Source organism: Delphinus delphis, chromosome 1 (assembly GCF_949987515.2).
Source record: "Delphinus delphis chromosome 1, mDelDel1.2, whole genome shotgun sequence".
NCBI classification, from domain to species: Eukaryota; Metazoa; Chordata; class Mammalia; order Artiodactyla; family Delphinidae; genus Delphinus; species Delphinus delphis.
In genome coordinates, this window is record NC_082683.1 from 17,932,330 (window position 1) to 17,947,596 (window position 15,267).

At 36.0% G+C, this 15,267-nt stretch overlaps 1 protein-coding gene across 1 annotated transcript in view; it reads right to left on the reverse strand.

The window, feature by feature from the left end:
- Window positions 1-310: 310 nt before the first annotated feature.
- HNRNPR (heterogeneous nuclear ribonucleoprotein R) overlaps window positions 311-15,267 on the reverse strand; it is a 40,474-nt gene continuing 25,517 nt past the window's right edge. Inside the window, exons 9-11 of the mRNA XM_060015831.1 lie at window positions 9,960-10,109; window positions 7,047-7,168; window positions 311-6,910 (exon numbers count right to left, since the gene is read on the reverse strand). Of these exons, the coding sequence (XP_059871814.1) occupies window positions 6,298-6,910; window positions 7,047-7,168; window positions 9,960-10,109 (885 nt within the window). The 3' untranslated portion in view covers window positions 311-6,297. The remainder of the gene's footprint in view (window positions 6,911-7,046; window positions 7,169-9,959; window positions 10,110-15,267) is intronic.

The following is a 15,267-nucleotide window of genomic DNA, read 5'->3' on the forward strand; positions in this document are numbered from 1 at the left end:
TCACCAGAGAAGCTTTATAAGTAGCCTATTATGCCAAAGACAACAATCCCATCTGACACCTGTAGACCCAGTTCTAACCCCAGTAAAGCTACTTCCTGATACTCTAATAAACCCACTAGAGTTCATTCGGTACTTTTATTTTCACTATCCCACTCCTTCACTACCTTCACTTGAACAGGTGCCCAATATCTAGTACTAAATTTGAGGAACAGAACTCCATTTGACTACAAAAGTCTCAATTATAGTACTATTGAATCTTTTTTGCACAGTTGAACCCATCACACCCCACCCAAAATCACCAACACAACACTTTGAACATGTTAGATTTTATTAAAAATATTTAACATTGTACAAATATTCCAACACAGTTATGGTACCTGAACACTGTACCAAAAGCATTAATTTTTATTAAACTGCTGATTAAATGGTCTTGCAAATGTTCCTATTTTAATATTCTCATGTTACTGTATGCGTATCAGCAATGTAATGTTTGCAGGAGCTTTCAGCTCAATTATAGAAATAGCCTTATAACAGTACTAGACATCATAATAAGACTCATTAAAGTACAATTCTATCTGTGTTACTCAACAGGCTAGAGAAGTCCCCTTTGTCCAACCATCATAAATGAGACATCAAGATACGCAATGTTCATGGGATCCTGACAAAGTTACTACAGAAAATGAAAGCCCTTTTTTATATTTGAGGAATTCAAGTTTTCCCCCATAATGCTTCCTTCTTTTTTGGTCCCATGAAATGTATTTTATTGTTAGTGTATAAAAGCCAGTAAGTTTGCACTGCATTTTCCTTAAGTTATATGAACCCCTCAGCACTACTTGAGTGATCCTATTGCTAATTATAAAACTTCCCTAGGATAACACGGTATTAAGTGCAATCTAAAAGTTCGACACCCCAATCATTTCTATCACTGATACATGCATAAAACGTGTCAGAAGAGAAACAAGTACTTTAACACAATGATACAATCACTGCAGTTCTTAAAGTATAATTTCATTGTAGTAATATACAGCTACTCTATAGCAAGCTTACAGATAAAGGTTTACATTCATGACACTGACTAGCCCATTAATACCTAGGAGATTCTCCCTAGACTGATACGCCCAACCAACAAAGAAGGCATAAGAATATTGAGGAGGTTCTAGGCATGAAAATTCATAATTACTTTTAACCAGTGCTTATGTTATACTACAATTACTTTTTATGTGGTAAATAGTCAGAAATGCCTAATTATTACATTTAATTCCCTCAATTTATACTTTATCATCATAGAATCCCCTGAGTATGAGATTTTGCTCTTCAGTAATGACCTAAAAATCTACTCTAATTCTATCAATATCTACTAATCCCATCAGCTGTCATGGGTTTCAGACGAAACACAAGTTGATAGATTTGTGTTACTGCTATATTCAAGGTCCTAATATTTCAGTTATGTAATTTCCTCTTGACCTAAAGTCATCATATCAAATGTACTTTTAAACTGAGCCCACTCTTGTTTGTCAAATTGCTAAAACTTTTAAGTTTCATTTTATAACGTTAGTATCTCTTTTGGAGGACTTTAAAAAATAATTTATCCTAGTGTTTAAACCTTCCATTCTATTAACACCTTCCTATTTTATTTTTTATTTTTTTTTGCGGTATGCGGGCCTCTCACTATCGTGGCCTCTCCCATTGCGGAGCACAGGCTCTGGACGTGCAGGCCCAGCGGCCATGGCTCACGGGCCCAGCTGCTCCGCGGCACGTGGGATCCTCCCGGACCGGGGCACGAACCCGCGTCCCCTGCATCGGCAGGCGGACTCTCAACCACTGCACCACCAGGGAAGCCCCACCTTCCTTTTTTTTTTTTTTTACTAACATTCGTGTGCAATAAATATTTTTAAAGATGCATTATAAGTTCATCTACCCCATAAAAATGTAAATATAAGGAAAATATTAGAGGGATTGAAATCACATAAAATAAAGTAAATTTACTGTTTCTCCAAGAGATTTAGAGTCTATCTTGACCACTTAAAATATACCCTGCATATTTCATTACTTCATACTTGCAGGCCTTTCCTGCTTATATACGAATTTGAGAATAAAGAGTATGAAGTACTTATTATATGTTCCTATTAAGAACCGTATTACCTAATATTAAAGTCTTATTTTTCTACAAGGCTGACATAAATGCCCACTTACAGAATATGGGCATTCTCCCAAACTTAATGACCCACTACTGACAAAAAAAAAAAAATAGGAAAAAAAAAAGTTCTTACCAATAATTCCACTGGTTATCGTCCCCAGCGAACCCCACCTAGCAAGTCGACATCATGACATGTCAGGTCAGGGCAGCCTCAACCTCGCTTCCCTGATAGTCAGGTGATAAAAGGAAGGAGTTAAAACAGGAAAAGTACACTTGCAGATTTCTGGATAACATCTGAAAATGATTAAAAAACAGAAACAAAACAAAAAACCCAGAGCTTCTGGTAACCTCTAAATAAAAAGTATATATGTATATATATTTAAAAGGAAAAAAAACTTTCCTAGGAAGATTAATAATGATCACTTCCAATTAAATATTTATATTAAATTACTGACCAATACATTAAATATGCAATATTTTTAAAGTTTAGTGTTTGCATTTCAAAAATAAAAACTAATCAACAAACTTCTAATGCAAAAGTAAACATGCCTTGTCAATGGATTTGTCATTCTGGATTCTCTAGTCAGTCACCCAATCCACTGTCTTAGAACAACTAAGTTAACAGAAGCTCCCATTCTCAGAGAAACATAAACACACTTATAAATCCAGTGCACTCTTTCTATAAGGCTTTTTCTTAGCTGCTCACTTAAGTGGCTTCACATAATAAAGAACAACAATAACAATTCTTCTATATACTTTGGTTGGCTTTAAGAATACTGGATAGTTCAATATAATAAACTTCTCTTTGGAAAAATCAAAATGGTAAATTTTAACATCTTCAGAAGTCTTTTTAATTGACAAGTGATAGCCTTATAGCAAGTATTTACTGGAAGGGTTTGGTTTTACAAATAATACACAATTAATAAAACGTAGGTATGATTATCCAAATGGGCAGGAGGCAAATGATGCAATGAGTTTCAAGAATATTATATGGCTTTATGCTAGGAATGGAATTTTACGTCCCTTCTCTTCTGGAATTTAATATATATAATTTATTTCGATGCATGCTGACCTTTTTAAAAAGAGGGTTCAACTCCTAAATCACATTTCAAAGTCAAATGAGAGAAAAATTATCTACTAACAGAAAGCATTGGGCTTTCTTATGCAGAATAACCCCAGTAACTAGAATAACTGAAAAACAATTATGCTGAACTCTTTTGTTTAAAAAAACTACCTACAGAACCATAGTAACTCAATTTCCACATCAATTGATCAAATAAACTTGGAATTATTAAAAATCTGGCTACTTATTAGAACTTTTTTGCTTTAAAAAAATTAAAACACCATCATATAAATACATACATTTAAGCAACTGCTATAAATGAGTGATCAAATAAAAATTAGTATTTCATTATGGGGAGGGGGCATATATATGTCAATCTCAGGAGGGTACCTACAAAGAAGAGGTCATCCTCAATATAAAGTAAAAATCTTTCCCAACACAAACGTTACTGTAGCAGGCTCAGAAGTAAAACCAAATGAATTAGGTTGGGGAACAAAAAAGATGGCAGGAGAGTCAGAAATCAGATTTCCCAGAACTCATAATTTGTGCCTATTTAAGAAAAAATCTCATGCAAATCTAGAATAAAAATCTCCTCAACTGACATTTTTCAGGTTTGTATATTATTTAGATTGTTAAATTTATTACTTCTGTGAAAATTTAAGCTCTGAAGCTATTTTCTCGGAATAGCTTATAATAAGACATCAACAAGGGAAAAGCTCTAGAGTGAGATTTAATGCTTATAAAGTTTTGTCTGTCTGTTAAAAAACCTATAAGGCAATATTAGAGGGACACCTCTATAGATATATTTTTAATTGGTGAGAGCGAAATATAATTTGTAATTAAAGAAAAGGATTTTGACATGGAACCTAGGTTTGATTCTTATGTTCTTACTAGGGTTTATATTTTAGGATGGGCGGGGAAAGCACATAAATTATTTTTTCAGAATCACTTCTATTCCCATTCCTAATTTTGTTCCTAAGAACTTTGTAGCTGGTAACATCTAAGTTGTAAGAAATACAAACAATTCAAATTTTATTTCTAGATCTTCTCTTCTTTCCAAGAAAAATCAAGGTTTTACTTAAGTCTAATTTAGATTTATAGTTATAGCTTCAAATTGTATTTTCAAAGTTTAAAGGCAGAATTTAAAGAATGTTTGGTGTCTTTACTTGCATACATGGGCATGAGAAAAACCACCAGATCTAAGCTTCATCAAATAGATACCCATGTTAACTTGACCCTATTATACACAGCAATTATATATAATTCCTTTATTAGCTTCCAACATAAAAGGAATATTAACAAGGTCTGTTAACTTACTATACTATGTAATAAGTGTACTTTTAAAGAGAAATCAGATATATTGACTTTCATCAGCAAATATTCATTTTCCTCCTCAAAGTCAAAAAAGAAGCCATGAAACCCAAAATATCTACCTGAGCTCACAAGGAATTAAGTGGCTTATAATTTTGAAATCTAATACTCCACTCCTGTCATAAAAGACACCAAACAAGAACAAAACACAAAATAAAGGTGTGCCCATTTTAATTATTCTCCAATGGCTTATTTTTATAATTTAAAAACATTTTAGATTCACCTAAGAATAGAAGGGAAAATTTTATTGGTAATTTGAAAATGATAGAGTTTTCTGCACTGTTAGGGTCAGATTCTTTTGTTCCTTTTATTCTCAAGCAAAAAAAAGTAGTTACAATAAATCAGAATTTCTCAAGGAAATGGAAATAGATGCTATGACTTGGCCAACAAAACTTTAGCCATTCGAGTAGTAAAAAAAATTAAAATAAGAGGTATTAACAGAAAGTCAGAAGTAGGACTACTGGATATTTTTAAGCCTCTCTTAATAAGGCATGAGTGCTTCTCAGAGTAAATTTACATAGCAATAGGAAATTATATTCCTAAACCAGTAACTGAAGTGGTAGTCACAATCATGTATACTAAAAGTTTACATGAAGTTTAGTCCGCAGAGCAATTGACGCCACAGTACTAACATTTTTTCCTGTTATGTACATTCACTCCAGCAAATAAGGTCTTCAGACAACAAATTATCCTTTATAGAAAGAATGTGGGTCAAAATAAATTGCAGTCTGCTTCCCCAACCCCATTTTATTTAACGCAAATTATCCAATGCCTGCAAGAATGTTCAAAAGCCTTTGAACCTGTTTTTAATAAAAATAAAGGATAAAATTGCCAAATTAGGAAAGACTATGAGAGAACATCAAACAGTGCAGTGCTATTTGGAATAAATACTAGAATTTAGTCTAATTCTCAGTCTGATATCCACGATACATACTGGAATAGACAAATTTTGCATGAATTTGATCACTCACATAGGCAGTTATAGTTGGAAAACAATATTCCTTGCAAGGATTACGAATAAAATAATGTTTTAGGACACAATTGAATTTGAAATAGGTAATGTTTTGAATAGATTTTTGAGTTTTATTGAAATCTTACATGAACAAGAAATTGGAAATACAATCACATCAAAGAACAAATTGTCACGGCTTTGACGTTTAAGCCAAACAAATTTTGTAGGGCAGATTTCAAAAAGGTGTGAAGTTATAACAATTTAAAAACACAGTTGACCTACTTCTAGGAATGCAAAACATACAATCATAGGTTATTTTCAATACAAGAAAACTTAAATTTGTTTGCTTTAATTTCTTAAAACTACTAAGACAAAGCACTAGCTTGTATTTTTATTTACAGCATACTCCATACTGCTAGGTAATCTATCCCAAATCCAAAAAATGAAGCTGTCCAAAACCAAAGGTTCTGCAAAATCATGATTTAACAGTGTGCTCAGCTTGTTTTGAAGCTAAAATGAAGCCTGAAAGGATAAAAGCATTGTAACTCCCAGAATAAGGGAACTCTGCAAGCCCAATAATGTCCAAGAGCATTTATGAAAAGAGGAAAAAATAAAAAGACTTGAGTATATACACAATAGTGATTTCTTCAGCCCAATACAAATGGCAGCAAATTGCTACTTAAAGATGAAACAGATAAGCCAATTTTTTTTTTGAAGGATGTAGATCTAGAGCCAATCGTATCTTGCCAGTATCATTTTCAAGCCCTCACTTGTCTATTTCCACTGTTGCCCATAAGTATCCTGATAAAATTCCTGGTTGTCATTATTGTAACCATAGTTACCAGAATAGTCACCACCTTGCTGAAGCGGCTGTTGAGCGATGGGCTGGGAACCCCAGTTCTGTTGGTTGTTGGTCTGACGGCGCTTGGAATCAGGTTGGTTGTACCCATCTGCCTTTCTCTTGCCTCCTACATTGCCCCCACGGTTGCCCCGAGATCCACGGGAACCACGGCCTCTCTGCTGTTGTGCAGGACCCCCTCTGCCACCCCTAGAGCCTCTTGGTGGTCCCAAAGGTGCCCCCCTTTGTGAATAGCCAGCTCTACCTCTTGGAGGTGGTGCTCCCCGCCCCCTTGGTGGTGGTGGAGCACCTCGCCCTCCCCTTCCTCCTCCTCTTCCTCTTACTGCATAGCCATCATCATAGCCGTAGTAGGGATCTTCATAGCCTCCACGATAGTCATGATAATCATAACCATAGTAATCATCATAGTAATCTTCATAGCCATAGTAATCTGGAGGGTAGCCATATCCACCTCTCCCCCCACCACGACCCCGACCTCTAATTGGAGGTGGCATACGAGGAGGAGGGTGATAGTAATAATCTTCATACCTAGCAATGGAGGGAAGGGAGAAAAGAAAAAACAAATTAGTTTGCTTCAAGACTCTTCCTGACTTTTTAAATTACCTGATCTCTGTTACCAAGTTATTCTCTGTTCAAAGATGTATTTACTAAAATGTAGACTCACGCAGTGCTTCTGGAGGCCTGTCTAGCAGCTTGGCGCTCTTTCCTTTTCTTGTCTGGTGGCTTGGCTAAGACTATTTCAATTTCTTCCCCTTCTATTTCTTTGCCATTCATTTCATCCATGGCCTATACAAAATTAGGAAATAAATTTACTTTACACATAACAGTACTTTAAACATAACAAACATATCTGTGCCATTAACACACTTGATAAGCAATTTACTTCACAACTATTTTAATTTGCAAAATGAATATACCCACCAAGTTAAAAAAAATACACAAAGAAAGTACTTGTTCCCCTCAATCTTACTTTCTTATGTGTAAATTATGTTGAGAACAAAACTGATGTCCTACCATTATATTTAAAAAGGTAGGGCTTCCCTGGTGGCACAGTGGTTGAGAGTCCACCTGCCGATGCAGGGGACACGGGTTCGTGCTCCGGTCTGGGAAGATCCCACATGCCGTGGAGCGGTTAGGCCCGTAAGCCATGGCCGCTGAGCCTGTGCGTCCGGAGCCTGTGCTCCGCAACAGGAGAGGCCACAACAGTAAGAGGCCCACATACCGCAAAAAAAACCGATAAAAAGATTGGGGATTCCCTGGTGGCACAGTGGTTAATAATCCGCCTGCCAATGCAGGGGACACGGGTTCGAGCCCTGGTCAGGGAAGATCCCACATGCCGCGGAGCAACTAAGCCCGGGCGCCACAACTACTGAGCCTGCACTCTAGAGCCCGCGAGCCACAACTACTGAAGCCTGTGTGCCACAACTACTGAAGCCCACGCGCCTAGAGCCTGTGCTCCGCAACGAGAAGCCACCGCAATGAGAAGCCTGTGCACCACAACGAAGAGTAGCCCCCACTCTCAGCAACCAGAGAAAACCCGCATGCAGTGAAGACCCAATGCAGCCAAAAATTAAATAAATGAATAAATAAATAATAAAAATAAATAAAAATAAAAAAAGATAAAAGATTGCCAGAGAGCTGCCTGTTGCTGCTACTTAAATCCAAAAACTTAATTCTAAATAACTTCCAAGCTTAGCCAAACCAAAGCAGTAAATTCACAACTGGAAAAACTGCCAGTAGTAACAAACTTTTCAGAATTCAAATTTTTAAACATGTGGCATTCAACATGTAAGTCTTAAACTGTTGATCTATAAAAATTTTAAGGATTTGAAACATAAATGAGGCTATCAGTGAAATTCAATAAGATACTGACCAAAAAAAGCCTAGGTCCCCCCCACAATGCTTAACCTGGAACACACTTTGCCTGAATAGTTAAAAGCACAAAGCCTAGCAAAGGCCTGAACTAATGAAGATTCAAGTACTCACCTGGAAAGCAGTAATCAAAAGTATTCTAGGCTCTAGTTTTTTATTTATGTAGTTCCACCTAATAGGCTCTGCCATAGGGTTCAGGGTTCAGGTAACTCAGTAACAAAGTATCACCTCCTCACCACAGCTTTTCTGTTCCCTATACAACCTTTTCCTCTCTGGATATACATAATAAAATGCTCTATCCATAAAGAATATTTAGTGCTTTACAAGTATCTAGACAAAGATTAAATCAGTATCTTCCTCTAACTAGTTTTTCCCCTTTACCACCTTAGCTTTTGGCTGCTTCAACTAAAGCAACTAAATGAGTCTATAAAACCTTCCTGGTATAAACAAAAGAGTGGAGCATCTGTCTACTCTCCCCTCTGGCCATCCTGATTTCCAGTTACTGAGCTAGAAATCTTGTAATTTCAGAGACTTCTTTGGCAAACCACCCTTGAAAATTATTTTAAATTACGAACAACCAGTTATTTAATACCAACTGATTCAAAAGGAGTATTTAGAAGGTATACATGTATTAGTTATCTGTCCTTCGTACCACTGGCAATTCAAAAGCCACACATTAAATTCTGTATTAAGTTGTGAATTTTATAAGCAATATTGTCTCACTAATTAGCTTCCATCAAAAAGCAAACCAATAAATTCTAACTAGTCAAAGATTCTACAAGGCACATTTTAAAGCAGTACCCTGAGCAGGAAACAAAAACTGCTCATATTAGAGGTGGCATCACTTTAACCGACAGAACATGTAGAAAAAGAACCAGGCCTGAGTCATCAAGGATTTCGGATCTATCTCCCCAATTACATAAAAAAGCTTTTATTTTGTCTTGTCACCCCCCCCCTCCACCCCTCCCCCGCCTTCCGCCAAAAAGGAGAGAGGAACAAGAGGAAGAAGAAACCTGAAATTTCACCCACTAAGGATGGTACTGATCCATTATCATCAGAAAGCAGCAGAGTATTCGGGTTATATGTTCTAGACACCTTATGAAAAGACTTGTTTCACACTTTCCAATACTATCATCAACAAATAAATTAACTATTCCATGCAAGAAATATTTCTAACAACTACTGAAACTGGCAAAACACAGTCAATACTATGAGGATTCTAAAATGACTAAAGAAAGGCAAAACTATGAAGAACTAACCATTCCCTCAGAGCACAGCTACTGAATTAAATGTGTTGTACTAGGTATAAAGCCATGTACACTGCTCAGTTCCATTCACAGGTCCACAAACCAAGGTAAACAAAGTAGTTACGATACACTCATTACCATTTTAGTATTTATACCGGCTAATTACTATTCCTTGTAACATTTTCAAGGTATCATGCTATCAAACCTTAGGCTTATAAAAATAACAGAGAGATTAAAAATAACTTGCCTGAGATCACAAACCCAGTTAGTAATAATTAGGCTTTGAAATATGGAGTCTTACCTGTTATACTACTACCACTTCACAGAGATTATTAAAAGAAAGCTCCAGAGTTCGGTAAAAGCTGAAAACAATTTTATTTGCTTTTAAAGTCACTTTATGTGTTTAGCAAGTTTCAACAAAATTCAAGTATCAAAAAACAAAATTAAAAATTTTCTACCTTAACAGCTGCTCCTCTGTCTTCGAAATGAACAAATGCATAATCTTTCAACTTCTTCACTCTTTCAAGTTTTCCGAATTCAGAAAACGACTTTTCCAGTATTTCTTCTGTCACTGTAGTAGCCAAGTTTCTCACAAATAAAACTTTCACCTAATATAACAAATATACAAATTGGCATTGGCTACTTAATTTTAGCTGAAGTCCTATATTAAAGTATTTCTTCTTATCTTCATGGCATAGGCTTTTCTTCTCTAAAACATTAAGTATTAAAAGTGCTGTGATCTGGTAACTGACTATACTGCTGAACTGAATAAATAAGCATTTTCAGAACTCTAATGGAAAACTGATGAATTCATAAAAGTGCTAACAAAAGATCAAGATAAAAAAATTAATTACATGGAACTGAGCAAACTGATGAGCAATGATTATAATTTCTGTGACTTTCTGTTTGAATAAAAAAAAAAAAATCCCACAAGGACTCAGAGGCAGAAAATATACAAATCAATTTTCACTGCAAAGTAAAGGAGCTGTTACAGTGGAGGATTCCTGGACTGAATGTCAATATTATGACATAGTATGAGTGTGTTTCGTGTTTGGTGATTGCAATCATTGCTGCTTTTGTTGTGGTCATCCATTTACAATGCTTGGTGTCAGTTTATTTATCTCTTGTAAAAATAAAATACAGTGTGTGTGTGTAAAAAAAAAAAAAGAAGTATATTGTAACTTGGATGCTAATGATACTGTGCTACTGTATTTCTGTACACTATTTTTAGTAAGATAAATGGTATACAGATTAATGCTAAAAAAAGTATACAAAACTGTTCAAAAATATGGTATTGTAAATCTACTAAAATGTTAAGATTATAAAGAAAATAAATGGCAATTTATGGAAGTGTTAAAAAAAAAAAGTGCTGTGATACAGACGTGAAGAACAGACTTGTGGTTGCCAAGGGCTGGGGACGGGGGGTGGGGCGGGGGGAGGGATGGACTGGGAGTTTGGGGTCAGTGGATGCAAACTATTATATTTAGAATGGATAAACAAGGTCCTACTGTATAGCACAGGGAACTATATTCAATACCCTGTGATAAACCATAATACAAAAGAATATTCAAAAAATTGTATATATGTGTATAACCGAGTCACTCTGCTGTACAGCAGACTGGCAAAACATTGTAAATCAACTATACTTCAATTAAAAAAAAAAGTGCTATGATAGAAAGTATGAAAAGTACCAAGAAAATGATTCTGTTAGTTACCAATTTATATAAATTATCAGTTCCTTCTCCTGCCATGTCATTAAAAGTAACTAATACTGTGAACAGGACCTTCAAGGAACCAAAATATATTTATTACTACGTTAATTTACAAATTTAATATGGTCCCTAAGACCCCCTAAAACAACAAATTTTTGTTTTTACCCCCCAGAACTGGATGTGTTGATTCTAAAGTTCATATGAAAAAATAAACAAGCAGGAAGAGCCAGGAAAAAAATAAGAATAAAATTTAGAGACTAGCCCTACTAGACATAACAAACTCTATCAATTCAATGCTTAAATCATTTAATCAGTGTAGTGTTAATCTGAATAAAGATGAAAATTGGATCCATACCTCACACTATACACCAGGATAAAGTCCAAATAGATAAAAAATTTTAAAGGGGGGGGGGATGTTGAAAGCATTAGAAGAAAATAAAGGCAATTCCTTTATGTAACACTGACCTCGGAGAAGGCTTTGTGACTTAAAATCTATAAACTACGAAGGACTGAAAAATTCAACTACTGAAAAGAAATGACTTCTACGCAGTAGAAAAATACCATAAGCAAAGTCAAAAAACAACTTATATCATAGAGTTAATCTCTTTCATATCAGAGCTCCAGAAAATAAGAAAAAGATCAACAGAAAAACAAAATGAATGGAAAGATAGGCAAAATCCATGAATACATGGTTCATACAAAGAAACACAAATGGTCCTTAAATGTATAAAAAACGTAAACTCACGCATGCATAGTAAAGAGAAGCAAATCATAACAGCTTTGAGGTACCATTTGTTATGAGATTTGGCAAAACCCAGAAGTTTGGTCCTATCCTCTTTTGACAAGGATGAGGAACATCAGCCTGTTATATTCTGCTGGTGGGGAGCAGAATACAAGTACACCTCCTACAGAGAATATGGTCAGTATCTTAATAATTACAGATGCATTTACCCTTTGGCCCACAATTCTACCCTCAAGAATCTATCCTACAGACATATTTGCACTTGAATTAACTGAAACAATATAAGCTTACTCACTGGAGTACTATAATAACAAAAGATTAGAAACATCCAATGCCCAGCTGGTTGAATATACTATGGTATATGGTACATCTACAAAACGGAAAATTGTGTAGTCAAAAAATTAAGAAGAGCTCTAAGAGCTACTTTGAAAAAAATGCGAGGATACACTGTGGCTAAGATTTTTTTCCCCATTTTTATACCTCCAAATACGGATCCAATTTACAGTCAATGTGACAGATAAGCACTTGTCATAGTTTAATTGGCAGCATTTTATAATTTCTTAGTGGTACATAAAATAACGGTATATTTCCTTAGAGCTGAAATATATGAGATGAGATGAAATATGACAGTGAATAAAGCAAACATAGATCATTAATACAGCTACCAGTAACCATTTGTGTAAAAAGTAGGGAAGGAAAGAATATATACTAATATTTGCCTGTGTTCGTCCAAGGAAGCACTAAAAGGACAAACCAGAGACCATTAACACTGGATGTCTACAAGGGACAAGGAGGACATGGTAGATGGGGCTAGAGGTGGAAGTAGGACTTCCTACTTAGGATTTAGGATGAATTTCTATGTATAATTTTGATTTGTGAACTAAGGAAATACATTACTCATTCAAAAAAAAAAAAAAATTAACACACCTACCGAACAAGTCGCCTCAGATAAACGGCTATCTGAGTAAAAAGGATTTTGGGAGAAGACATTAATTCAAGGGAGGAAAGTTTTCCACCTCTATCATTACACCCTTTGTCTTTCTCAATGTTGTCATACTGAAGTCTGATTTCTACATTAGACAGGCCTCCAATTGGTTTATTTACCTTTTTTTTTAAAACTCAACATGGACCTTTTATTCTTTTCTGAGATGAAACCAAAGCATCCTATATAAAAATTACTAGTTGAAACTGTGTTTAAAACATTCAGTAGGAAAAAGGTCCCTTTAAGAAAGATATATTTATGTACACCTGAAACTAACATAACACTGTAAATCAAACTATAATCCAATATTAAAATTAAAAAAAAAGAAAGATACATTTAGGCTCTTTGGTTCTGGTTGATTATAAAAATGACCCAACTTGGCAAAAAAATCTTCAATGAATGATAACACTGATACAGTGAATCAACAGCAGAAGCTTTACACTATTGGGTATACTCCCCCTTGCCCAACCCTGGAACAGAAAACAATAAAGGAGCATTATTCAATCAAGTTTATTCAAATCGGTATTGTTCAAGTTTATAGAGGCTTCCTTTTCATTCTGAAACTTGTTTTTGATCCAGGAAGAATAGTTACTAGAATAAAATCATGAGGTTTTTCTAATCTTATAAAAAGATTTAAGATGAATTTCAATCTGAAAGGTTACCAGAGGTATGTGAAAAGGGGTCGAATAAGCAAATTACTAGCTACACTTTAGATATTCTGGGGGATGTTATTCCCCTCTCAATCTGTAAGTTATTTTTAAAATGTTTTTATACGAAATGCAATACAGGCTACAGTTTCCACAAGGTAGATTCAAAGTTGTAAGAGATCTTGTAAAGAGATTTATCCAACTCCAATAAAATAGATAACATCCAAATTCAGTAAGTTTGCTCAAAGTCACAATTGTGACTTTGTGAAGAAACAAGTGGAATTAAAATCAAGCTAGTAAGAAATAAAAATAAAAAATCAGGGCTCTTTAGATTCCCAGTTCCTTTCCTTGACACCTATCTACTCACAGAATATGAGAAAAAGAGTGAGTGACACATCTGAGTCTCTCCAGTTCATTCTCAATGAATCTTCCTTGCTTAATCCAAAAATGCTTTTGCTTACAAAAACTTTTACCATGCTAGTATAAAACAGGGCTCTCCTCCAAACTAATCAAGAGTGAGGACTGTCTCCTCAGAATCTGGAATAAAAAGCTTGAGGAAAAGACTTCTCAGTCCAGAATAATCCAACCACTCATTTATCACCATCCATAGAGTTGCTGCCTCCGAAAAGGAAAGAGACATACACCAAAATACTCGAAAACTCACTAAAAGCAGCAGAGATGCAACTTCAGATGTGTCCCTTCAACCCCAGGAGTCTCCCAGAGGAAAGTCTAAGAACCAGAACCCTTGGAACCATCCTTTACCAGGCAGAGATCCTGGCAATGCAAGTACAGGACTTAGGAGGAAAGTGAGGGCCCGCTACAGGACTTGTCATGCATATTTTGCCACTACGGTATAACAGCAAACGTGATAACCCTTTGCCTGTCTTCATGGAGACAATACTCTAAGGGAGCTTGATCATTAAAAAAGAAAAGCTTTAAAAAAAGAAAAACGGGGCTTCCCTGGTGGCGCAGTGTTTGAGAGTCCGCCTGCCGATGCAGGGGACACGGGTTCGTGCCCCGGTCCGGGAAGATCCCACATGCTGCGGAGCGGCTGGGCCCGTGAGCCATGGCCGCAGAGCCTGCGCGTCCGGAGCCTGTGCTCCGCAACGGGAGAGGCCACAACAATGAGAGGCCCGCGTACCGCAAAAAAAAAAAAAAAAAAAAGAAAAAAGAGAAGAAAAGCTTTAAAAAAAGAAACATGGGGCTTCCCTGGTAGTGCAGTGGTTGAGAATCTGCCTGCTAATGCGAGGGACACGGGTTCGAGCCCTGGTCTGGGAGGATCCCACGTGCCGCAGAGCAACTAGGCCCGTGAGCCACAACTACTGAGCCTGTGCGTCTGGAGTCTGTGCTCCACAACAAGAGAGGCTGCGATAGTGAGAGACCCGCGCACCGCGATGAAGAGTGGCCCCCGCTTGCCACAACTGGAGAAAGCCCTCGCACAGAAATGAACACCCAACACAGCCATAAATAAATAAAAAAATTAAAAATGAAGGCAGTTTAAAAAGAAAAAGGAAAGTAAACTATAAATCTCAATAAAATATAATTCATGGCCATGTAATAAAATTCACAGTATGGTCAATGAAGATTATAACTCATAATCACCAGAACATTACTTCTCTCTTTATTCAGTAAGACCTTGTCTTTTTTCTTTTCTTAACTTTTTTACCTTTGTATCTCTCATAG